Source organism: Besnoitia besnoiti, chromosome VIII (genome assembly GCF_002563875.1).
Source record: "Besnoitia besnoiti strain Bb-Ger1 chromosome VIII, whole genome shotgun sequence".
Taxonomy (NCBI): Eukaryota; Apicomplexa; class Conoidasida; order Eucoccidiorida; family Sarcocystidae; genus Besnoitia; species Besnoitia besnoiti.
In genome coordinates this window covers 1770839-1793901 of record NC_042363.1, presented here as the reverse complement: position 1 = coordinate 1793901, position 23063 = coordinate 1770839, and the positions used below count along the sequence as shown (strand labels likewise).

Genomic DNA, 23063 nt, shown 5'->3' with positions numbered 1-23063 from the left:
ATGCCAGAGCCCGCCTTTCTTCCGGGGCGCGTCGCGGCGGACGAGGGGGACGGCTTGAAGAATGCCGAGCTTCTTTCCCTGCTTCAGCAGCTACACCAGCAGCGCCAGGCTGCCGCGTCCGCCTCCTCTTTGCCCCCCTCCAATGCGTCCACTCGCGGCGAAAGTCGGGCCCAGCAGCCGCTCGGGCACCACGGCGAAAGCGGCACGCCGGGCGCCTCCGTGGCGCTTCTTCTACAACTCATGCAGCAGCGGCAGCAGCAGGAGCAGAAGCAGCTCCTCCTGCGGCTGTCTGAAGGGCACCCGCAGCTGACGGAGAGGGGAGAGCGGGGCGCGGATGCCAGCCTCCCTCCACGCCACGCGGGCCCTGTCTCTCCTCACCTGTCACACCAGGGCCCTTTGCGCGCGTCCGGGTTCCACGATTCGCACGCCCCCGGGCTGGCGGAAAGGCCGCTGTTTTCTCCCGAGTTCCGCCCGCGTGCCGCAGAGAGCCAAGCCCTTAAACAGCTCTTCGCCAGCTTGCCGGGAGGGGCGCCGCGACAGGCCCGCGACGGCCGGCACGGCGCGGCCGCCGCAAGCAAAGAAGCGGCAGGCGCCTTCGTGCGTCGCCCCGCAGGCGCGCCGCTGCCTCCTTTCGACGCTGCAGACGCCCGCGGCGAAGAGGTCCTTGAGGCTGCTGGGCGGCCGTCGTCGCTGCCGTCGGCGGCGGAGGCTGCCGCTGCGAAGAGTAAGCAGGAAGGCGCGAGGAACTTCCCCGTGGCGTCATTTCTCATGCGCGGCCTCCAGGCGTCGCCGGGGGCGCGCGACCGCGACGACCAGCAGGGCGCGGGGCCGGCGCAGCTCGAGGACCTGCTCAAGCTGCAAATGCAGCAGCAGCAGAGCCACGAACGCCTTCTCCGGCAGCAGCTGGACGCCCTCGCGAAGCCGCAGGGTGCCCACGGGGGCGTCTCCAAGGGCCGAAACGCCACGCAGAGCGCGAGCCACGCGACTGTCCCTTCGCGCGACGGTGGGCCTGCGGTGGGGGCCCCGCAGAAGAAGTCGCAGTTGGCGCTTCTTCAGCAGCATCAAGCGCTTCTGCAGCAGCAGCGGCAGCAGGTACAGCAGTACCTAGTCGAGGGCGCGATGGCCGGAGCCGCGTGTGCGCGGTCGCAGGGCCCTCGTGGCGCAGACTCGGGCTCCGCGGCGTCGGTGGCCGATGCCTTCTTCCAGAGTCAAGGAGGCGGCGGCGCTTTTCCAGGCTCGGCAGACGCCAGAGGACAGCGTCAAGCCGCCGCGCGGGAGAAGCTGTCTGACGAGAAAGTCCCGTTCGCTTCCTCGCAAGCGAGGGGTGGGTCCAGTGCCTCGCCGGGCCCCTCCTCCGCCGCTTTGAGAGCTCTGCAGCAGCGCCTCGCGGCGACCGCTGCGGCCGGCGCAGCCGCGGCAGGCGGCGGCTTAGGCGTTGCAGATGTCAACTCGGCCGATCAGGATGCCCACCTTCTCTCTCGACTTCAGCAAAGCGTCGCGGTCGCGTCCTACAACCTTCTTCGTCTTTCTTCGCCCAGCGGCTCGACCGACGCTACGTCGGCGGCCCTGAAGGGCCTGGGCGAGACGCTCGGCCGCCTCGTCGCCGCGCGGAACGGTAGGGAGTCTTTGTCCGAAGGCGCCGCTGGCGGCCGGCAAGACGCTGCGTGGCCTACGCGTCCTGCGGCGGGGCGGGAAGGAGCTGGGAGACAGAGAAGCGAGGCATCGAGAGAAGGCCTCGAAGGCGGCCCCCACGGCGACAGACTGAGCCTCCCCTCCGCCGATAGCCTCGACAGCGAGGCCTTGCACTCGGGTTGTTCGTCCGCCCACGCCTCCAGTGCCGGCGCCTCCGCTGCATCGTCGCGCGTCTTTAGGTTCGCATCTGGAGACGAAAAACCTCTCTCGATTCTGATGCAGCCCAGGCATTTGCCCCCCCCCGCGTCTGCGTCTTCGGCTGGCGCATCGGCGGTCGCCCGCGCGCCGCTGCTTTCCTCGGCGCACGAGCGCGCGTCCCCCGCCGCGTTGCCCTCCTCGTCGTCTGCAGCCTCTGGGTCCGCAGGTGGTGACCCCGCCGCAACGCCTGCGACCCACCCGCCGGAGGAGACTGCGGCCCGCGAGCGCGCGGCCGCGGCCGTGGCGGCGGCTCGCGCGGCGGCTGTCTCTGCGGCGGTCGCGGAGCCGCCTTTGGACCCGACTCGTGAGAAGCTTCTGAGGAGACACGTCAAGGCGCTGCGGCCCTACTTTGAGGCGGCGTTTTCGATGCCCGGCTTCTTGGGCGGGGCCCCTCGGGGCGGCGGGGCCGGGGCCGGGGGCGCGGCGACCAAAGCGAGAGATGGGTGCAGAAAGGGTGCAGCGGCAGAAGAGAGAGAGGGCGCGCCCCAGAGCGCCGCGCGGGCCGGCGAGGACGCGAGGGCCGCTGAGGCGACGGCAGATGAGAACGGCGGGACATACCAGCAAGATCGAGGGAGACGTGCCTTCGAGGGGACTGTGGAGGAGAGCGAGCAGAAGTTGAAGGAGACGGATGAGTCTCCGGAGACGCAAGCTCGTGGCGAGCAGGGGGGGGGCGCCGGCGACCAGGCCAAGACGTCCGAAATCCAACCTGAAGCCGGGCTCGCATCTCACGGGGACCTCGCGGGGGAGACGGCGAAGCCGGACCAGAAAAGTCGAGACGCCGGCCGCGGTGGGACGGGGGTGAACCCCGCGGGCTGCCTTCGCGGAGAGTCCCGCCGAGCGCCTTCCGCATCTCGGGGAGGCGGCCCCTCTGCGACTGTCGTACTGCCTCTTGTGCGTTCGCTAGAGGACGAACTGGCGCATGTGTCGCGGTGCGCCTCCTCCTCCGTCGCCTTTGCCGCAGGCGGGGCCGAGGGGACAGACGCGCCGGCGGAGCCCAAGAAGCCCGAAGACCCGTCATCGCTCGCGCCGGCGGCGCCGGCAGAGTCCCAAGTGGGCGCGCTTCGGTGGCAAGCCGACGCCTCGTTCCTCTTCTTCGACGCAGTGCAGCAACTGCGAGAAGAGTGCGGCCTCCCTCTGGATCCTGTCGTCGAGCGTCTCCTGACCAAACACCCGCGGCGCACTGCGCGCGGCGGGAAACCACCGGGGCCCGCCGGTGAGGTGCAGGCTCAAGCGGCGTCGGCCTCCGCGGGGGTAGAGAGACACGCCTTCGGTGGAGAGAAGGAAGGGGCAGCTTCGCAGGCTAGCGGGGAGGGGGGGGCGTCTGGGGCTCCACAGGCCCAGGAGAAGGAGACCGCGGGGCGAACGCAAGATGCGCTAAGCCATGAGGAGTGCACAGCCTCGCCGCAGGCAGCAGCGGCCGCGCGCGCGGCTGTCGAGGCGAAGCAGCCCAAGACAGACGAGGCCTATGCGCCAGGAAGCCACGCACGAAAGGAGGGAGAGAATACGACTGCGGCCGGCGGGCCTGAGGGGGGCGGTGGCCCCGCTGCCTGCGGAGACGAGCCCGACGTCGACTCCGCCTCAGCTGCACCCGAGTCTGTGCCAGCGCCAGATGCATGCAAGGCAGGAGGGTGCGAGGCCGCGGCTGCCTCTGCGGACGACGGCGACGGGAAGAAAGACTCCGCGGGCTCTGAGACGACCCTCGAGTCCGACGGCGCCCCCGAGGACCTGCCGGTCGTCTGGGATGGCGGGCCCGCGGCCACGGAGCGCTGGTGCGGCGTCTTCATGGCTGGCTGGGCGGCGGACGCCAGGCAGGCGGCGGAGGAAGGAACGCGCGCGCAGCACGCCGGAGAGGAGCTGCAGCGAGAGGCGCGCGAACCCGCAGAGTCGCCGGCGGGCGACGCGGCGACAGCGGCCTGCGCGGGCACCCGCGAGGCGAGCCCCCAAGAGGGCGAAGGCAGGCGCCGAGACGCGACGGCGCCGTGGGTGGAGACTGAGAAGGGCGGCACGGAATCTGCGTGGAGACGCCAGCAGACCGCGGAAGAGCGAATTGGAGACGCGACGATGCCTCATCTGGAAATCCAGCGCCTGCCGATGGAGTGGCCGCGCAGTCTCGCGTCAGTCTGCGCAAAGGTGCGTGAGAAATGGATAAGGGTTGGGGGGGAGGGGGGTAGCAAGGATGCGGAACGCGACTGGGGTCAAATGTGGAAGAGAAAGGAAAAAAATGGCAGGATGATACGTACACACTCCCAAAGATACCGCGCGAGAAGAGACGGCAGAAGAGTCGAATCGAGGGGAGGACAGAACGAGTGGAAGAAAAGTATGTTTGTTTCATTCTGTGGTACAGCTTTCGGTCCTAGTTGGAATATGGTCGCGTGAAAGTCATGTTGACGGGCCTTTTCTGAGTGAATTTTATCTAGCTTCCGTGAGCTGACGGTTTTCGCATCTGTGTTTCGTGTGTGTTCGTCTTTTGTGCTGCAGGCGCTCCAGCAGCCAGACGCCCAGCGGGCGCACACGCCCCTCGTCGACGGTGCCTGGGCGGCGGTGTGGGGCGTCTGCCGGCAGCTGTGGGCTCAGGACCCGATGGCTGCCTCAGCTAAGACGGGCCCCGCGCGAGCCACGGAGGAGACCGACGGCGACCGCGGGGTCCTGCGCGATCGGAATCCAGGCACCATGTCAGTGGCAGAGGAGGATCTGGAGACCTGCCTGGTGTGCGAGGCGCTGTGGGCGGTCGCCGATGCGTTCGACTCGCAGGGCGAGGAGGGCGAGGCGCCGCGAAAGAATCGACGGCCTTTCCGGCACTTTGGCGGGTGCCCTGCGTACGCTCTCTTCGGCGGTAAGTTTCGAGACGTGACGCCAACCGACGCGCCCGCGCGCGTCCTCTTCACTCCTCTTGTGCCCGCCGACCCAACGGCCTTAAAAGAGGAGAAGGAATCCGAGGAGAGCGCCGAAAACGCGGCGAGTCTTTCTTCGTCGGGCTCGCCCTGCGACGGGCTCCAGGCCCTCACGCCCTCGACACCGCGCCGCGAGACGGACAACGCCGAGGACGCGGCTGCGCAGGACGCGCAGCTGAGAGCGGAGCTCGCGGCGGCGCCAAGCGACGTCGGCGCGCTGAAGGCCGAAGCGGAGTCTGCTCAGACGCCCTCGGCGCCTGCAGCTGAGGAGGGGGGGGCGAGCGGGGCGACGGTGAACGGCAGCGCGAGTGTGTTGGACCGGCGGGTCAAGCGCGAGGGCGATTCGCGCGAGGAGCCGGGCAGCGAGCAGAGCGAGAGACAGAGCAAGGCGGCGAAGGAGCAAGCGCTTCAGGCTGAGGAGGAGCGGAAAGACGCCTTCTGGGCCGCGCGCGCACACCGCGCGGTGCCCATCGACCTGTGGAGGCCGCCGCTGGCGCTCCTTGAAGAGCGATTCATAGCGGAAGTGGAGCGCGAGGTAAGTCAGTGGCGCGTCGCCGACATCCTGGAGAGAAGGCGCGCGCGCGAAGAAGCCGAGCGCGACGAAGTGAAGGCGCTGCGCACGCGCCTGGAGATCCTGGAGCGCATGCAGCAGCGCGCGGACGCGGCTGACGCCTCCTCGAACGCGCAGAGCGATGAAGACGCGGAGGACGACGAGCTTCTCGCCGCAGAACTCGACAGGCTTTTTGACGCCCAGGTTACCGACGCTGCAGACAGCGGCGGAGCCGAGGTCGGCTCCATTGCAGGAGCCACGCAAGAGCGACGCAGCGAACACGAGGGAGGGGAAAAAGCGAAAGAAAGAGACGCAATCCATAAAAGGACGCGCGAAACTGGCAAGGCGCGATGCGTCAATGCCTGCAAAGGTCTCTTCGGCGAAAGCGAGAAAGCCGCAGTTCGATGGATCAAACGCGAGCTCGGTAAGGGATCCGATGTGCATGCGCCATGATACCTTGAGTTACAGCCCTTTATTTCATCGCACACCATTTTCTTCATCTCTCCACGGCGCTCCCTGTCAGCGTACGGTGAGGCGCAGCCCACGTCCAGTCCTGGGTTCACGGCTTGTTGTTTATACTTTTTTAGTCTTTTCGGCGTTTGACTGCACCCCGGGTCAGTACGAATATCGTATGCTCGCGCTGCTGCGCCTACGTTCTCGTTTTTTCGCGTGCGACATCGTCTCGAAGTGCTTTTCGTTTTCTGTTTTCAGGGCCGCATGCGCTCCTTCGCGTAGCGTGCGGGCAGCCGCCGTTTGCCGCTTTTGTCGGGCGTCCTGCGGAGAGCGTCAACGACGGAGAGGGCGGGGGAAACTCCGGGACTTGCCGTCTGTCTCTTCGATTCTGCGCAAAGGCAGAAGAAGCGTGGGAAGTTGTTTCTGTGGTATACGACGCGGCTAGGCGCGCAGAGGAGCTGCCTACCGGCGAGCAGCGCCCGCGAGCTGGCCGCGAGTCCCCCGCCGCGGACGCCAAGCCCCTCGGGGGCGCGGAGCCCGCGAGCGGCTCGGCAGACGAGATCCCGACCGGCGAAGCTGCGCCGCAGGGGGCGGACGGCGCGGGGGAGGCGCGCGCGCTGCAGCGCTTCCCGGTTTCCGCTCACGGCTACTTCCTCGCCTGCCGCCTCGCGGTTGAGGCGCTGCAGAGAGACGCAGGAAACGGCGAGTCTGCCCCGGCTGCGGGGGCGCGAGCGAGGAGCGCGGCGGGAGCGAGGAGCAGAAAACGGAAGCCGGACGACGGAGACGGTGCCCAGCAGCGCGCTGACGCGCTCTTGGAAGCGGAGGAGCTGCGGTGTCTCCTCGCGCCGCATGCAGAGGGCGCGGCGCGGGCGTCATCCTTCTCGAGCCAGGCGAAATGGTGGGCTGAGTTCCTCGCCGAGCGCGACGAGGAGGCCTCGGCTGTCGCGGCGTTGGCGTCCGCACCTCCGCTTTTCTCGCTTGCCGAGCGCGTCAGCGAGGCGGAGGACGACGCTCCCGCGCCGAGCGAAGACGAGAAGCCCGCCGAGGGGCGCGTGCTGCCTCTCCGCTCGGCACGCAGCTCGCGGCTGCACGACCGCCACAACCCGCCGCCGGGTGCCTCTGCGCACGTCTCCCGCGGGGGCGCGGCGTCTCTGGCGGCGGCGTCGCCAGCCACGCCGCAGGCCGAGCTCGCCAAGGCAGCGAAGGAAGGGGTCGGGAGCCCGTCGCGCACCCGCAGCCGCGCGGCCGCTCCTCCGCAGGCGGGCCGCGCCAGCGAGAGCTCGCTCGCCGCGGGCAAAAAGATTCGCGTGCTGGTGGTAGGCAGGAACGACGTCTCGGACGTCACTCAGGACTGCCGCCAGTGGCTCCTGCGCCGACTCCGCCTCGCCGCGGGGAAGCGCCCCGGGACAGCGCCGGCGGGGGTCGCACTGGGCGTTCCCACAGAGGACGCGCTGCGCAGGAAGCGGCAGCGAGAGGGCGACGCGGGCGAGGCCGCGGAGTCCAAAGAGGACGGCACAAGCGGCAGCCTTCGAGACGCCGAGACCGAGAGCGCGAGCGCCGCCTCAGATTCGCTGGCGACGTCACCGGGGCGTCAGTGCGAAGACGGCCTCGAAGGGCGTCACGCTGAAGCTAGAGAGAGCGGCGGCGAGGCTGCACGGACGTGGCGCGAGGCCCTAATTCACCTAGGCGACGGCGCAAAGGCTGAAGAAGTAAAGCACGAGGACGAAACAAGAGACGACAGCACCGCGCCGGAGAGCGAGGTCCGGTCGAGCCAGGAGGCGCGCGGCGGGGACCGCCTTGGCGCAGAGGAGGACTGGCGAAGAAGTGGCGTGTCAGAGTGCGCTGGAGCTGCAGCAGCAGCGCAGTTTGTACCAGGGGGCAAACGAAGGCGCCTCCACGAAGCCGCGGCTGCGGCAGGCGTCCCGCTGTCGCTTTCCTCTGGCGGCGCGGCGCGCCTGCTGCTGGAGCGGCTCTGCGAGCGGCGGGCGCACGCGACGGGCGCCGGTCCCCACAGCGGCGGAGAGCGTCTGCTGCTGCGCTTCTCGCCTGAGGTGTCGGGCGCATGCGCTGCACTCGAAGAGAAGGAGGACGCGAACGCCGAGAAAGACGCTCAGGAGCGCTCCGCGGCTGGAGCTTGGAGCAGCGAAGGCGAGGACGCTAAGGGCCTCCGAGACCGCACAGATCCGCAGAGACACTCGGTAAGAGTTTTGAAGCCAAGCGTCGAACTGACGCCCTCCAAGGGGGCGATGCATCAGTATACGGGCGTGTATGTATGGTATGCACAATTGTATCTTAGGACGCCTCTGATTTACGAACTCATCTATAACATAGCCTCCTCGTCGCAATTTTCGGCACTTCTGTGCGACTGCTGGCACGTTGAAGACGTGTAGTCTTGATGACACTTTTGAGGTGAAGAGTTTTCCTTCGTTTTTCGCATGCTTCTTTGGTGGCTGCATTCTCCTCCTTTGGCTTCCCGCGCTTCTTCCTTCGCTCCTTCGTCTAGCCCGTCTGGCCTCCCGTCTTGCTCCCGTCTCGTGGGCATCTTTTTTTTGTCTGGCAGTTCTCTCTGGTTTGACCTTTGCTTTTCCGCGTGTTGGTCGATTCTCCCTCATCCTTCTGTCGCGTTTTCTGCTGCTTGTCTCTTCTTAGGCGAACACTTACTCGCTGCGCTACCGGCGGCGGCGCTGCTACTCGCCTGTGAGCAAACCCGCGCGGCAGACGCCCCCGCACGCCTCCGGGGCGGCACCTTCGTCCTCCTCGGTGCATGCGTCTCGGCAGCGCGCGCCCGGCTACCTGGCGTCGCAGGGGGCAGGGGCGGCGAGTCAGCAGTCCGCGGACACGTCTCCCTCGTCTGTGTCGAGGAACTTGAACGCCTTCGCGTCCTTTTCGGCGCTTGCCTCCCCGCCTCTTCCCCACCATCTCAGAAACGCCGCACGGGCCTTCTCGGCAGTCGCCAGGCCGGCGCCAGGCCCCAGCGCGAACTTCGGCGCGAAGCCCCATCCCCGATGAGATTTCTTCTGAGAGGTGTTTCTTTCCAGCACGCGTCTTCTCGTCGCTGTCTCAGGCTCGTGGGAGCTTTTCGACTTGAGCCTGGGCGTTTCCCGGCGCCGTTCCGTTTCGTTGTTTCTGGCGCCCTGCTTTCGCGCGGGCATGCAGCTCCAGGTTGTCTCGCCGTCTGTTTTTCAAAGCGCGCGGAGTGTGTCTCGCGGGGTTACCGCCGGTGGGCGGTTAAAAGTGTCTACATGCCTCGTCGCCGCTTTTACCGGTCCCTGTTTTGACAAACGTCATGGGGACATGAATCAGTCTCCTGCTTGTGTTCACGGTTGCGCTGTTACGCTGGAGACTGGTTTTGCTTTGGGTTCTGTTTTTTCGTGATGTTTCTGCAGGCTTCGGCTCGTGCGCCCGAGTGCATGTAGGAATATCCAGGGATGGGCGCTGTATGTCGACTTCTGGTTTGACTGATGCTGTCTAAAAATGGCTGTGTGAGCGGTCTGCTACCCTTCTGTGTGTGTGTTCACTTATGTGTGTGGGCGCGTGGCTTGGGCCGCGCTCTTTGTGATGCATTATTTGCCTTTCTTTGCTTCTGCAGTCTGAGTCTGTCGGCAAGGTGAGGTGTACATACACTGTGATACAATGCTGATTTTCCATTTCCTCGAGCGGGAGGATCTGGCGCCGTCTTGTCGTGATCCCGGCTCCCGTGGCAGACCGTGCTTTTCCTCCTTTCTCTTGGGATTCCGTTTGTTTAGGGACGCGCTGAGAAACGCGATGACGCGTGCGGCCGCCCCTGTCTCGCGGTCCTCCGTTTTTTCGAATTAACTAACAAGTCCGAAAGGCAGAGGCCCTGCGTGCGGGGCGTGACGACGCCCTGACACTTCGGGTGGAAACCCGCAAGTCAGGCGCAGCTAGCGAGGTTCCGGAGGCTGGGTTTCATTCGCAGAAACCGCCTGATCAACAGGGGTGTCAGTGCGTGCTTCAGAATAATGAGAAACACGACTGCATGCCCCAGAATAACGAGAGACACGACCGCATGCCCCAGAATAACGAGAGACACAGCTGCACGGCCGGTCACACTCAGGGCTGCAACGCGTGCTCCATTTCGTTGCGCAACTCGCATGACAGGCGTCCACCCCTGAGCCCCGCACTGACCGACAGATAAAAAGCACACACACCTGGAAGTACCGGCCTCCGCAGGGACGCGGCGGCAAGCGGGAGCTGGATAGCTTTCCGCGACCCCATACGCTCTCTCATCTTGATACGTGGAACGCTACATGGACTCTATACAGGGGCATGTGTAAACTGAGTCCATATATATATATATATATATATATATATATATATATATATATATATATATATATATATATATATGTAAGGCCGGGAGGCAGAGCTTCGAGAGGTACAGGCATCTGAGGTTGTGGACTGCATGCACAAATGAAGCCTGCGATGTGGCAGCATGATACAGACAAATTGCCACGTTGTTCGTGTCGATACTTATGCAAAAACGACTTTCAAGAACCAATTACGGCGATGAAAAAGAACCTGCAGCTTCCTCCAGCTTGGCGCATGTGTACTGAAGACGACGGTCGTCGTGGCCCAACGAGCACCATCGCGGCCGAAGGCGACGACGCGCTGGAAAAAAGTTACAGGGTCGCTGAGAGGCGCGGCAAACCCTAGTCCCGTTAAAAAATATGACGACCTCTACAGAAGTGCGCGCGTCCCACAAGACGTCCGGAGGCGCATGCATGTGCTCAGGCCATGGAATATATATATATATATAGATATATTTGTATATGTGTATACATATATGGTATCAAGCTATGCTCCAGGAAGTCGAGACGGTCTTTCAGCGTGTGTGCCGTGTAGACCGATGCAAATGGTGCCCCCGGGGTGCTCAAGACTCTCTTGATGCGCATGAGTAAGATGTGGATCTCTCCACGCATTATGAAGGCGCACAGATGCATGCATGCAGATGGATGCATTTACGCGTACGAAGAGATAAAAGCCCGCAGGACATCATCGCCGTCTCGCCGCATGTCCACAATTTGTCAAGCAGAAATACACGCTTCATGCTGTGCATTTCGCAACGGTGCTGTTGTCATCTTGCTGTCAAGGCACAAAGGCACAAATGCAAGGAGTGCATCACTCGTGCTGCATCGGCACTGGATGCATGAGCGTGCGTTTAGCGCAGCGCAATATGCCAAAATGTATCATATGATGCGCAGCGACAAACTGTTTCAGCGGTATGGAGTTATCTGGGTGCGGTAATTCGAAGCAGTTTTTCAAAGAGCCGCAACGCGGGGTAGGTGCAGGCTTCCCAGGGGTTTGCAGCCTGCAGCGCAGGGGCGGTTCTCTCACCCCCCTGCGTAGTGCTTTTGCGAGATGAAGGGGATATCAGGGCAAGGCGCAAGGACGTGACCGATGCCTGCAGAAAGAATTTCGGAAAAACAAGCAGCGCCGCAGTTGCGCGAAGGCGGGTAGGGGAGGACGCGAGGTCTGAAACGACAGGGCTACAGGCGATCGCGGAGGAGCTGCGCGCCCGCGCAACGCATTCACAGTGATTTGAAAAAAAAATGAACCACGTCCCCCCAGCACCTTCTCACCCTGGATGTCGACGCCGTTGCAGACGACGAGCGGCAAGTCAGCAGCCAGCACTTCGCCGCCTGACCCCGCGATGAAGTGAAGCAGGACGAACCCCGTCTCCAGCGGCGCGAGGACGTGATCAGGCGATACACGGCAAAGAAAAGGCGCCTGCGCTTCAGAGAGTGAACGCAGACCCCGCGCCTGGCGCCCCGCCTGCGACGGAGAATTGAGAGACACAGACGAACTGAACCAGACACCTACGCACACGCGCCTGCAGACTCGAGCCATGTAACGTCTACACAGAGAACGATGGGCGCTCAAAAAGAAGAGTGACATACGCATCATCAAACATCGTTACTTTACCCGCCGTCTCTGCATCTGTAGATACACGTAGAATCGTCCCTGCATCTCGCGAGCGTGCCCCAGCACCCGCGTGCCGACGCGGCTCACGCCCCCAGACACCTCCGCGTCCGCACACGTAGGCGCAGACAATTCCTTCTGAATGCAGGTTTGCTCCACGCGGTGTTCGCTCGTGTCCAGCAAGTGCATTCTTTTGCCGAGTGGAAATAAATACAAATCAAAGTTTTTAAATATCTGAATTATCAAACGGCTATATCCTAAGAATTCCAAGAACGCATGTACTCAAAACGAAACATGAACGCCATGAGAAGTCCCTCGAATCTTTCGATTTTGCGACTCTCTCTGGCTGCGCTCAGGCGCGAAGGCCTGTCTGCCTACCCTGCTGCGACTTTGCCGCCTTTCTGCGTCGCCTATCTCGTTCTTCTCCAGCGCCTCTGCGCCCTCCTCCTCTCGCCTCCGGCGCCGCGGCGCCTGGGGCTCGTCGCTGCCTCGGAGCCGCGACGCGCGAAAGCGCGTTCGTCCCCGCAGACAGGCCGCCGCGCTGTCGGTCGCCTCCGCGATCTCCTCAGCGGTGGCGGTCTCAGGAAGGATGGCAAGCACTTCTGCAGCCTAAATGACATCACAAAAAGCCGTGGAAGAAAAGGGCGCAACTGCGAACGACGCGAAGGGCCTAAACGCAACACCCGAAGGAGACACACGACGCCACGCACTATCGCGGGACGTCAGGCAGCTGCAAATCGGCAGCCCTCACTGTTTGGATCTGCTGAGCTGCGCAGAGGCAGCTGCAGCGCGTCGCGTCGCACAAAACGCTGCGCACTCTGCGACCTCCCTATCGCGTCCCGCCGCTCCTACCTGCCTCACGGCATGCGCGTAGACAGCGAGCGTGCTGAATCTGCGCAGAGCCGAGGGATGCGCCAGGACATGCACGCGACACCAGCAGGCCGCGACTGGCTGCGGGAGGCGCAGCGCCGGCCTCGACGCTCGCTGGCGTTCGCCGTCTCTCAGGGGCCTGCCCGCGGGAGGCGTCTGCGCCTCTTGACCGCCCGCAGAGCGCGCAGCGGGGTCGCGGACGTCGCCTGCGCCTCTGTGGCCTTCGAGGCCGAGAGACAGCTGGGGAGGCGTCGCCGCGTCGGAGTCTCCTTGCGCACAGGTTGTGGGCTGGTTCTCGCCGACTCGTACGAGGAGAAGGCCAGGGCGCAGGCGAGACGCGAACCCCGCGCCGGCCTCCTCGCGGGGCCTGTCGAAGCCCGCCGGGCGCCTCTCCGCGGCGGCCTTGGGCGCCTCTGCAGCCGCCGACGCCTCCCGAGAGGGACGCGCGCCCGCGCCACTGACCGGAGGCAACGAAGCGAGAAAAACGACGGCGAGCGAGCTGCGAAGGGCGACCGCAGCACATGGAGTGCAAAGCCGCAAGAAGCATGAAGCCGCGAGAATGGACAGGTCACTAACTGAAAGAAGAAAGAAGAAGAAAGCGACGTTCGCAAACGGAGACAGCCAAGCGGACGAAGAAAGGAACGCATATACAGGCCTATACGTATATATATATATATATGTATTCAACTATATTCAGACATACAAATATGCAAATGTACCTATAAGCTCCCATGTTTGCAAAGGGATACACGGTCTCCATCATAAGTGTGAGACGTGTCAGGTGACGGTGGAAGAAGTGACAGGAGAGAGCAAATCCGGCCTGATGGCAACAGCGCAAGATGCATGCAGATTTGTTCATGAGTCGAAATCTTTCGTTTCCAGTCCTGCACCTCTCTCTGCACCCGCAGGATGACGGCGGCCGCAATTTCCGTCCGTTTACAGCCCGCAACGCATCGTATACGTATCTGTCTATCTGTCTACCTGTCTGTCTATCTGTCTATCCGCCTGTCTGTCTACCCACCTCTACGTCTAGAACTAACCTCTTCATCTATCTACCTACCTCCACCTATATATATATATGCATATGGAGTGTACTGCAACCCTCTAGTCCGAGGCTCTTCGTGTGTGTGACTTCTGGCGGGGTTCTGCTTCTTATCTCACCATTTTATCGGCGTGTCTGAGTCTGGAATGAAAGCGACGGCCTGCCTTGCGCTGTCGCGGATAGAGTCGACTCTTGCCCAGTGCCAGGTGAACTCTGTCTCGTCCGCAACGAGCTCCGTCTCAGCGTCGCCGTTCTTCTCCGCGGCCGCCTCTTTCCGCTTGCCGCTTTCATGGACGCCCCCCTCGCGCGAGCCTGCGTCGGACGCTTGCCCCAGCGAGTGCGACGACCTCTCGTTCCACGCTGTCTCATTTTCGCCTTCGCACGAAGGTCGCTCGGGCCGCCGGGCGCCGGCGCATTCGCTCCCGGGCTCGCCGGCGGCCGAAGGAGTGTCTCCGCCCCTTCCGGCGCGGCGCCGCGGGGAAGTGAAGGGCCCAGAGAGGACACAGTCGCCGACTTGCAGGCAGCCTTGCAGGAGGACGCCGCCCAACACGACGCTCGCGGCGCGTTCGTTTGCGTGCGTCGGGGCTTCGTAGTCGGTTGTGGGTCGCGCGTCCTGGTGTAGCGCCGTCGCCGCGTCTCCGCCGCTCCGGTGATCCTCCGCGGGCTGCGGGGGGGGTTCAGGGAAGGAAACTGGAGACGCCGAAAACGACAAGGCGCGCAGAGGGGCGGGCGGGCCTCCGCTCCTGGGGCGCGGCGCCACGGTCGTCGCCGCCGAGGGGCTGTCTGCGAAGAGATTCTCTTCGTCCGGCCTCTCCGTCGCCGTTGCGCGGCACCGCGGAAACACCTGCGTCACCAGAAACGCGGGCGGGGAGGACGCGGGAGAGGAGGAGGACGCAGAGCGCGAAGAAAGCGAGACACGAGAAGCCGCGGAGGATGATGATGAAGTGACAACAGCGCGAGACTCGCAAGACGCGGAAGTCCTCGTAACGCCAGCGGGCGGTGGGGACAACGCGGAAGAAGCAGATGCGCAGGCGCGGGGGAGAGACAGGATCGAGGCGCCTGAGCGCGCGGGCAAGGGCCTCAAGCGGAACGGGCGCAGCACCTGAAGAGACACAGGGGGGGAGACGCACACGCACAGCGCAAGCCGAACCTCTTCTGCTCAAATCAATCTGCAGAATGATTACTCCGCAACCAACGCGAGAAACGTGAGACATGCGTGGACGTCTAAATGTGAAGCTGAGCTGATCGGCCGCGAGCTGACGTCACTCGAGGAAGCGGAGCGGCAAGGACGAAGCGAAAAGACTGAAAGAAACGCGATGCTGGCTGCGATCAGTGTGAAGATCTCTATGCCTTGTGATTCAATACTAACGAAAGGTTCTGTTGTCACCGGCCTGCAGAGGAGAGGTATTCACTTCTCGCCCTGCGGCGGCGGTGAGCTGCGCACTTCCCACTCGCGTGCGCCACGCCCGCGCATAGTTAGCCAATCCTGATCCACAGACGCAGCGCAGACCTGCAGACTTCTTCGGAGTTCCTCGGTCCCGCAGCCGTCGACACACGACACACAGAAGCTTTCGCAGCACTGCAGCGACAGCCGCGAGCCTGCGGCAGCCATGAAGCGCTCCGCGCTCGAGGCCGCCGCGCCTTCTCCGCCGCCGCGGGCGACCGGCAACTCTCGGCGTGTCGCCGCCGCGATGCACGTGCGCAGCAGCGCTTCGCATTCATGTTCACCGGCGCTGATCTCCGCGTGTCCGTCGCCGCCTTCGCCTTCTCGCCCTTCCTTCAGGGTCGCCTCCGCGCCTCTCACTGGAGGGCTGGGCGGCGGGAGTCCGCGTCGCCCTGCGCGAGCGTCGTCGGGGCTCTCTGCGCGCGCCGACGTCTTGTCGAAGGCGTCGCGCTGCCCCCGCTGCACGTCAGACAGGCCGAGGGGCCCTGGGACGTAGGCAGCCGACAGCGCGGCTGCAGCGACTCCGAACATCGCCTGCAGGTTGCCCAGCACTTCTGCACACAGCTGCGCCTTCTCAGCCCTCTCTGCGTCGGCCTCCATGTCGGCGTTCACGTCCGTCGCGGCGTCCTCGTCCCTTGCGGCGTTGGAGCCGCCTGTTGAGGGAGCGGGTGCGGCGGATAGACAGCGAAGAGACGAGGGGCCCCGCGGGGCGGGCGCTCGAGGGGGCTTGCGCCGCAGCTGCCGGCGCTTCTCCCACTTGTTGAAAACGAGAGTGAAGGGGAGGCGAAGCAGCAGAAGTGCCGTCGCCAGCAGCACGCGCGCTTGTTGAAGCTGGACGGGAACGGGGTCGGCCTCCGCCGAGGCGTCGACGACGAGGACGACGTGCGCCACACACTCGCAAAGGAGGCCTGAGGGCAACGCATAAAAAGGACTCGAAATGGCAAACAGACACGCCAGCGCGGCGCCGGAATCGCGGGGGCAGACAGCAAAAAACGTCTCCTTCGCGCAACAAAGCGCACGCGCCTCAACAGCCTTCTCCGCATAAAACACGCCGCGCACGCCGCGGCTTCAGCGAAGGAAAGACTCGAATCCGCACCCACGGCGAGGACTAACGAAGTCAGGCCAAGCACAAAGGCGGAGACTAACGTGTTAGGGCGGCCATAATAGTCAGAGACACACGCGAAGCGATGGAACGAATGCGAAATAATGGGATGACGATGAGGCGCCCGGGAAGCGTTGCACGACGCGCAGCGCGAAAAGAAAGTCGGCAAGAAATCCTTTCGTCGCGTTACGCTGGGGAGCGTGGGCATCACGTAAAGATGTGAATCTCGATTCACACTTTTGAGAAAGGGCGAGCGCTCCGCTCAAACAGACAACCCCAAACGCGGTGAGTGCCTCTGGCCGTGACGCTGGGAAGAAGCGACACGGACTCCACTCAGAGCAAATGACGCAGCCGCGCTGCGTGTGTCGCGGCCGCAGCAGATTACCACGCGCCTGCGAGATCTACCTGTTAATGAGCTTTTGATGTATTTCGGATGCCCCGCCATGTCGAGAAGCGAGATGTCTGTTGCGCAGTCTTCTGCGTCGCTTCGTCTGGACTCTCCGCGCATTTCATCTGACTCTCCCCGCGCCTCTGCAGCGGCCTGCAGTGCTTGGTCCTCTGCTTCCTCTGGTGATCCAAGAGAAACGGCGACGGACGGCGACTCCCCGCGTACTCCACTCGGCGCCCAGCCCGAGTCCTGGGAAGCGCGCGGTGTACGTACACCTGGCGCCTTGGCGTCGAGGGCGGTGTCAATGCACCCGTAGGCCCCTTCACCCTGGACGATTCCCGATCCGCGGGAACAGGGTTTCCTGTCACAGGCGCTTTCGCCTTTCGAACCGATTTCGCCTTTGGAACCGCTGAGGCTGTATCCTGGCGGGTTCGTGTCGCCCTCCGCCTGTCTCCTGGCGCGCGGCTCCTTCGGCTCTCGCGTTGCTAAGAATGAACGGCCAGCCGCCTCCGCGAACGGAGGAACGGGAAGCGGGCACGCGGCGGCCGCAAACAAACCGCCAGCGGCCCGCGGAAGGGGTTGCGAATTCGCTGGACTCAGCGAGAGAGGCAGTGATGCAAAGTGGAGCGCCGACGTCGCCCCGAGAAGCACCTCGTGAGGATGCGTGCAGAGCTGGAGGCGCGCAGAGCCTCTGCGAGAGACAGCCGACAGAAAAAGATTTCGAAACAATGCTAGAAGATTCTGAGAAGGCCTGACACAGCAAGGCTACCACGCTTGACAACGCAGGAAGCTGACTCGCGGAGCGTCGGTCTTACCACAGCCAAGCGGATAAGGAACGCTCACGAACGCGACGCGCACACAGTGCGTGGCCGCTGGAGGAAGCGTGTTGCATGGAGCATCGTGGCTCCCCTGAACTGCCTCGTGTCCAACACTAGTCATCTTTCGGACTGCGCCACCGCCGAGGCGAGAGGCCGCTTCTCGAGCGACTGTGAGACTTGCAATCCTGAGTTTTAACTTGGAGCTTACTCTCCGTCGTCGAGAGTCCCCTCGTCGGCGAGCACCGCCACGAGCGAACTTTTTCCCACGCCGTGTGCTCCCAGGACCGCGATGCGGAGGTCACGGGCGCGTGGGGAGGCGGTGGGCCCGGCGGGAGACAGGGCGCTGCGGGCGCCTGGGGCTCCACCCCTGGAGGGCGGGCGGGGGCTACAGAGGGCCGCCGACTGGTTCTGGCTCACGCGGACGCACGCGACCCACTACTCCGAGGCGGCGAGAAAGGGAACGGACGCATGCGGCAAGGAAAGCAACACAAACACTCAAACAGGAACGGAATACAGCCCCCGCGAGGGAGTCTAAGCAAGGCATCGAAGAGATAGAAAGAACGGGAGTGAAGCTCGAACATTTCTGCTGGCCAACCGGCGGAGCGACCACACAGGGCTACGCTTGGGCAATCTGGCGACACAGGCTCTGCGGCAGTTGAATCACGAAATACGCCCCTGTATAGACACATGCAGGAATGAACAGATGTATTTGTATAGCTACATAGTGCGAGTAACACATTCCAGTGCGCGCACGACTCTCTGATTTCGGCGAGGGGTACAGAGTCACTGGCAAAGCGCCAGTCGCTCGCGACTCCATTCTTGAGGCATAGGGCGCGCGCGAGCTCTGCAAATGCGGAGAGGCGTAGTGTGAATGGAGACACCCACGCGAAGACGGCGCGCCGTTGCTGCTTGTCTTTTCTTCGAAAGTCAAGCGCAGCCCAGTCACAACGCCGTCAAGCTGCCGCATCTTACCCTTGCGGTGCTCGTTTCATCTTCGTTTTCCAGTATCGCCTCCCAGTCACATCTTGCTCCCTCGGGTGTCTTTTCTCTGGCGAATCTGTCGATGTGCTTCTCCTCCGGCATGGCCGCCGGCCTCCTCGTGGTTGCCCCTTTTCCATACCCCTCGCGCCCAGCCCATTCTCCCCCTTTGCCATGACACCCACCCGACTCTCTTGGCGCCTGCAGGGCCTCGTCGCCCGTCAGGGCCCTTTCTGGCATGTCCGCATGCGCGGCTCTTTGACCTCGCGCGGATCGCCTTTCTCCTGCCTTCTCCGCTGCTTTCGCCTTAGTCTCCTGCGCTCGAGCCTCCCCTACGCCTTCGTCCTCTCCTTCCTCCGACTTATTCTTCTTTTCCTTCTCTGTTTGTCCAGCCTCGCCGTGAAGTCCGCAGTCTGCGGCGGCGTGGGGGGCGTCTGCCTCGGTCTCCGCGACTCTTTGCAGCCCCACGACCGCGGCGGAGGCGCCGAGAGCCGCCGCCATGCGCGCGACTGCGTCGAGGCTCTCGCGCATGTACCGACTGGAGATGCCGACCCCGAGGCCGCCGTCGGCCACGCCGAGCAGGTAAAAGCACACGCCTGCGCCTTCCTGCATGCGGTACTGCCACAGGGCGGTCACAAACAGACGCGGAGAAACACGTCCAAGCACCGAGGGGTTTCTGCTCACAATCGCGGGCAGGCGGAGAGCTCGATCAACTAGATGTGTGTGCTACAAATAAGTAGATGTATACATAGATCGATGGGTATGTATGATAGATATGGATAGATTGATAGATAGATAAATGGATTAGATAGATAGATCCAATAGATAGATAGATATAGACAGATAGAGAGATACAGCCAGATGGATAGATAACGGGCATGCATGCAGCCGTGGCCGCAGTTGGAGACTCGCTCGTTCGCGGGGCGTGTGTGTGTGTGTGTGGGGAGCAACCCCTTCGTGATTCTAAACGCATCTAGGGATCTCTCACCGCGCGTGAGTGAAGGCGGCGAGCCTTGGGGGCTGTCCAGACACTCGAAGGATTGGGGACGGGAGGCGGAGTGCGTGGGGCGTACCTTCATTTGCGTCGTGCGGTGGGCGAGTTTCGCGGGGGTCAGCTGCGTGAGGAAGAGTTTGTATTCGACGTTGCCCTCGTTTCGTTCCGCGTCATACACGAGTGGGCCTCGGCGGCCTTGTGCATGCTTGAGAAGCGCCTTCACCATCTCTTCATCCTCCTTCAGAGACGCGTTGCGAAGCAGCGTCTCCGCGCGCGCCTTCTGCGCCTTCCCCCAGCTTTCTCCGTTTCTTCCCCCCGCAGATCGTCGCCGCGGCCGGGGCTGGGCGCTGACGGCCTCGGCAGCGGAAGCGGCTCCGCCAGGGGTGACCCCCTCCCTCGCTGGCGGGCGCGTCCCCCGCCTCGCACCGTCTCCAGCAACGGCCGAGTCGCGTCTTGCAGTTGTGCCGGGGCTGAAGGCAGGACACAGCCTCGGGAATCCGTCATTCGCCGGCAGAGGGTGCTCAGCGTCTGCGCTGCGGCCAGGTTTGCCGCCGTCGCGCTTGGCGTGCGTCTCAGGCGAGTCCTCACTGAGCTTCGCGCGCGCGAAGCGCCCACCCTTCTCGCATTGACGCCGTTGTCTGAGGGCGTCCCTGCGAGAGCAGCGCCCGCCTTCTGGCTCATCTGTATCGGAGAAGAAGTCGCCGAGGTTCGCCGCCACCATCCTGGCTCTCGGTGTGTCGTCTTCTATGAAGAGCGAGTGCATGCATTCGACAAGGAAGCAAACGACACGGCTCACACGCACTCAGAGCCTCCGCCTCTTTAGTCATCCGGAGGAGGACGCGGCTAACGGTGGCCCAGGCGCGAGCAGCTGAAAAGCGTTCAGGTTCCCAATCCTAACGCGGACAGAGTGTTTTTGGAGGCGAAGTCCGCAAGGAGGTGAAAAGCGGCCGCCAGCGGCAGAACAGAGAAAGGAATGGACCTATCTGTGTCTGCCTGGGACCCAGCCACCGAGTTTATCCACTCTTTTAAGAATATTAGCTAGGCTGAAGGTGCACCACACATACGCATGTAACGCACGGTTGCGCAGCCGGCAGCGAGGGGCACTGGAAAAGTCGTTCGCTCGTTTGGCGAATAGGAGAGAATACACGGAGGTCTCTGAATTTACACAGGCCCGAAGGACGGGCGACCTCGTTGAAACGGAGCGGCAAGCGAACGAGACTGCCTCATTCGTCGGCGAGGCTCACATTTGCTGTGAACCCGTTAGCAGTGCCGACACACACACAGCCAACGAACTGGTGCGAGATAATAGACAAGGCGCGTACCCTTGACTCGCGAGTTTACTGGAGACTGGGCGCTGCTGCCGCCTCCGCATGAGATGACTTCGAGATGAGAGAGTCGCAAATGATGATTGTGCCTTACACCACAGCCGTGAGAACGGTTGAATACCAGTATGAAAACGTCGCGCGAGCCAGGGTGAGCACGGTTGAGTCTCGAAGGGCACCATCAAGTGACCCGGCTGGTCGCCTAAAGCTGCACACCCACCGGAGTATGCAGAGGAACTCCGTACCGAAAAAAATCGAGCCGCTTTGCCATGAAAAAGTCTTTCTATACAGCGTGCTATCGAGCTGAGGCCGAGCATTCGCTTGTGTGCGCCTGCAGTTGTCGGGTGACCCGACTGGCACGCGGCCACGACTTTTCGAGAGGGAACGCGAGCGGAGAATGAAAAGGCGGACAGCATGCCTCAGGCATTCGAGCCGCTTAATGTGGAGGAGCTGAGACGCCGCGGGGACCAAAGGAACCATTCCACTATCCTTTCTTGCTGTTGACAACTCTTCTCCGTCCTTCAGCTGTACAAGCGAAATGCGCCACAAACATTACGCGGTAAGCAGAAGGAATCCACTGGTATGGTCGTTCGCGCCGACGGCTTGCCGCAGCGAACGGAAAAACGTCGCGGTCAGCGTGAACTCCCTGAGAACGCTAGTCCCTCAAGTAAATGGGCGAAGAGCGAGCATGGCGCAAGGGTCCAACTCATCTTAACAAACGCTAGACGCGTAGCTCTCCACTTGAATGAAGTAGTCAGTTAACGCCAGCGGGTGACCTCGCTGCGTTGCTGTGCCGGCAGGGGTACTGCACAGTGCAGCACACGCGTTGTATGGCGCATTACACAGTTCCACGGGCAAGTTCTGCCGGACACATCCAGCTGAAATCCATTCCCTAAATAAGCTGACTCCTACGCTAGGGAAGTTCCGGCAAGACAGTCCTGGCAGGTACTGCGAACTAAAATTCCCCGCTTTTCTGTCCGGTACGACGCCACCCGCCGTCCTCGTCTTCAGCAAAGGAGAATAGAAATCCGCGACAGATGCTTCCACCAGTGATTAAAACGGGCACTGCGAGGGACGGCAGGCGTTAGTATTATCGCGCGAACTGTGCATCATGTGATTGCGACGCTGTCTGGACGGCGTCTTCGACGCCTGATAGCACTGTGATCCGGAAAAAAGTTCAATCGCAGACAACTGTACGCAGCCGCTAAATCACCCTGAGTCACAGGGTCACTGTAGAACCTATATATTTGGCGGGAAGACCAAGCAGCCCCATAACCAGCACAGCGAACGCAAATGAAGAGGACGCCGTGCGGCCCCGACACAACTCGGTTGCATTTCTGCCCGCACACCTAGGCGCTCTAGAATGCCACATGCGAGTGGGACCGGTTCACTGGTATAGAGTTTTCTGCCCGCACACCTAGGCGCTCTAGAATGCCACATGCGAGTGGGACCGGTTCACTGGTATAGAGTTTTCTGAGAGCGCTAATCCTACATGGCTGTGATGCCAGGGAACTTGAGAGCGTGAACGCTCCATTAATTTCCACGCACGGAGTAACACAGTATATCTTCTTCCCTCCCATTCTGTGTTGTTTGTTAACATCGAAACTGTTTAGCGTATTATGGGACATGGAAGGGAATTCCATTTAGAACCGGCGGTGTGTTGGTATTTATGCCCTCCCCCATGATCAGCTGGTGACATAAATAATCTACAGTACGATTTTAGATTGTTACGTGACGAGCGGTACCGAGCTCTATTGCCTGAAATTCGAGCATACATACACGACTGGTGTGACGGCAACATTTTGTGACTCGGAATGTAGATGTGGGTCTGAATTGTGCGTCATTGCGGTTTGTCTCCTCGCGCTGTGCTGCATATCAGCGGACGTGAACCCAATTCCCACAAGAAAATCCATACCTATTCCGCAACACCGACGAGATTCATACATTCGCCTCAGCGCGCGTGTGGATTTCGGCGTACACTCCCGCACAAGCTAAGCAGATGACAATGGCGGCGACAGTGTACAGCGGGTGTGCTGGCCTTCGTCGCCGAGAAAGGGTTCGAACTGCAGATACCCGCATGCACGGAATCTCGTGAAAAAAGCGGTTGAAACAACCACTAGTTCGTCAGGTCATAGTGCCCACAGTCAGCACAACACGATTCACAAGGGGCGAGGACCGCAGACAGATATGCCAACGCGACGTAGGAGACATTCGACCCTTGGTTCGTGTTCCCTAATTGCTCCTTGGAGCTTAGAAAAGTCTCATCCTAAAATGAAGAGCTCAATACTGTTTTCCTGACCGTTGTCCATATAAAAGGCCGCTCACCGGCACTGCTGCATGCGCTCGTGTCGACAGCCGCATGCGCCACGCGAGACGGCATG

General features: G+C 62.5%; 2 protein-coding genes across 2 annotated transcripts; one reads left to right on the top strand and one right to left on the bottom strand.

The window, feature by feature from the left end:
- BESB_083760 (uncharacterized protein) lies at positions 1-8793 on the top strand (the record flags this gene model as incomplete). Its single annotated transcript, XM_029366726.1, has 4 exons — positions 1-4020; positions 4369-5755; positions 6043-7982; positions 8434-8793. The coding sequence occupies 4 exons, from the start codon at positions 1-3 to the stop codon at positions 8791-8793; spliced, it is 7707 nt and encodes a 2568-aa protein (XP_029217186.1).
- A 2342-nt stretch (positions 8794-11135) lies between these two features.
- On the bottom strand, positions 11136-20081 carry BESB_083750 (uncharacterized protein; the record flags this gene model as incomplete). The annotated part of the gene is made up of 10 exons (XM_029366725.1): positions 11136-11206; positions 11385-11577; positions 12103-12333; positions 12577-13093; positions 13756-14738; positions 15081-15988; positions 16588-17261; positions 17597-17823; positions 18361-18984; positions 19440-20081. 10 exons carry the CDS (start codon positions 20079-20081, stop codon positions 11136-11138), a joined length of 5070 nt encoding a protein of 1689 aa, XP_029217185.1.
- Between the last annotated feature and the right edge of the window lie 2982 nt (positions 20082-23063).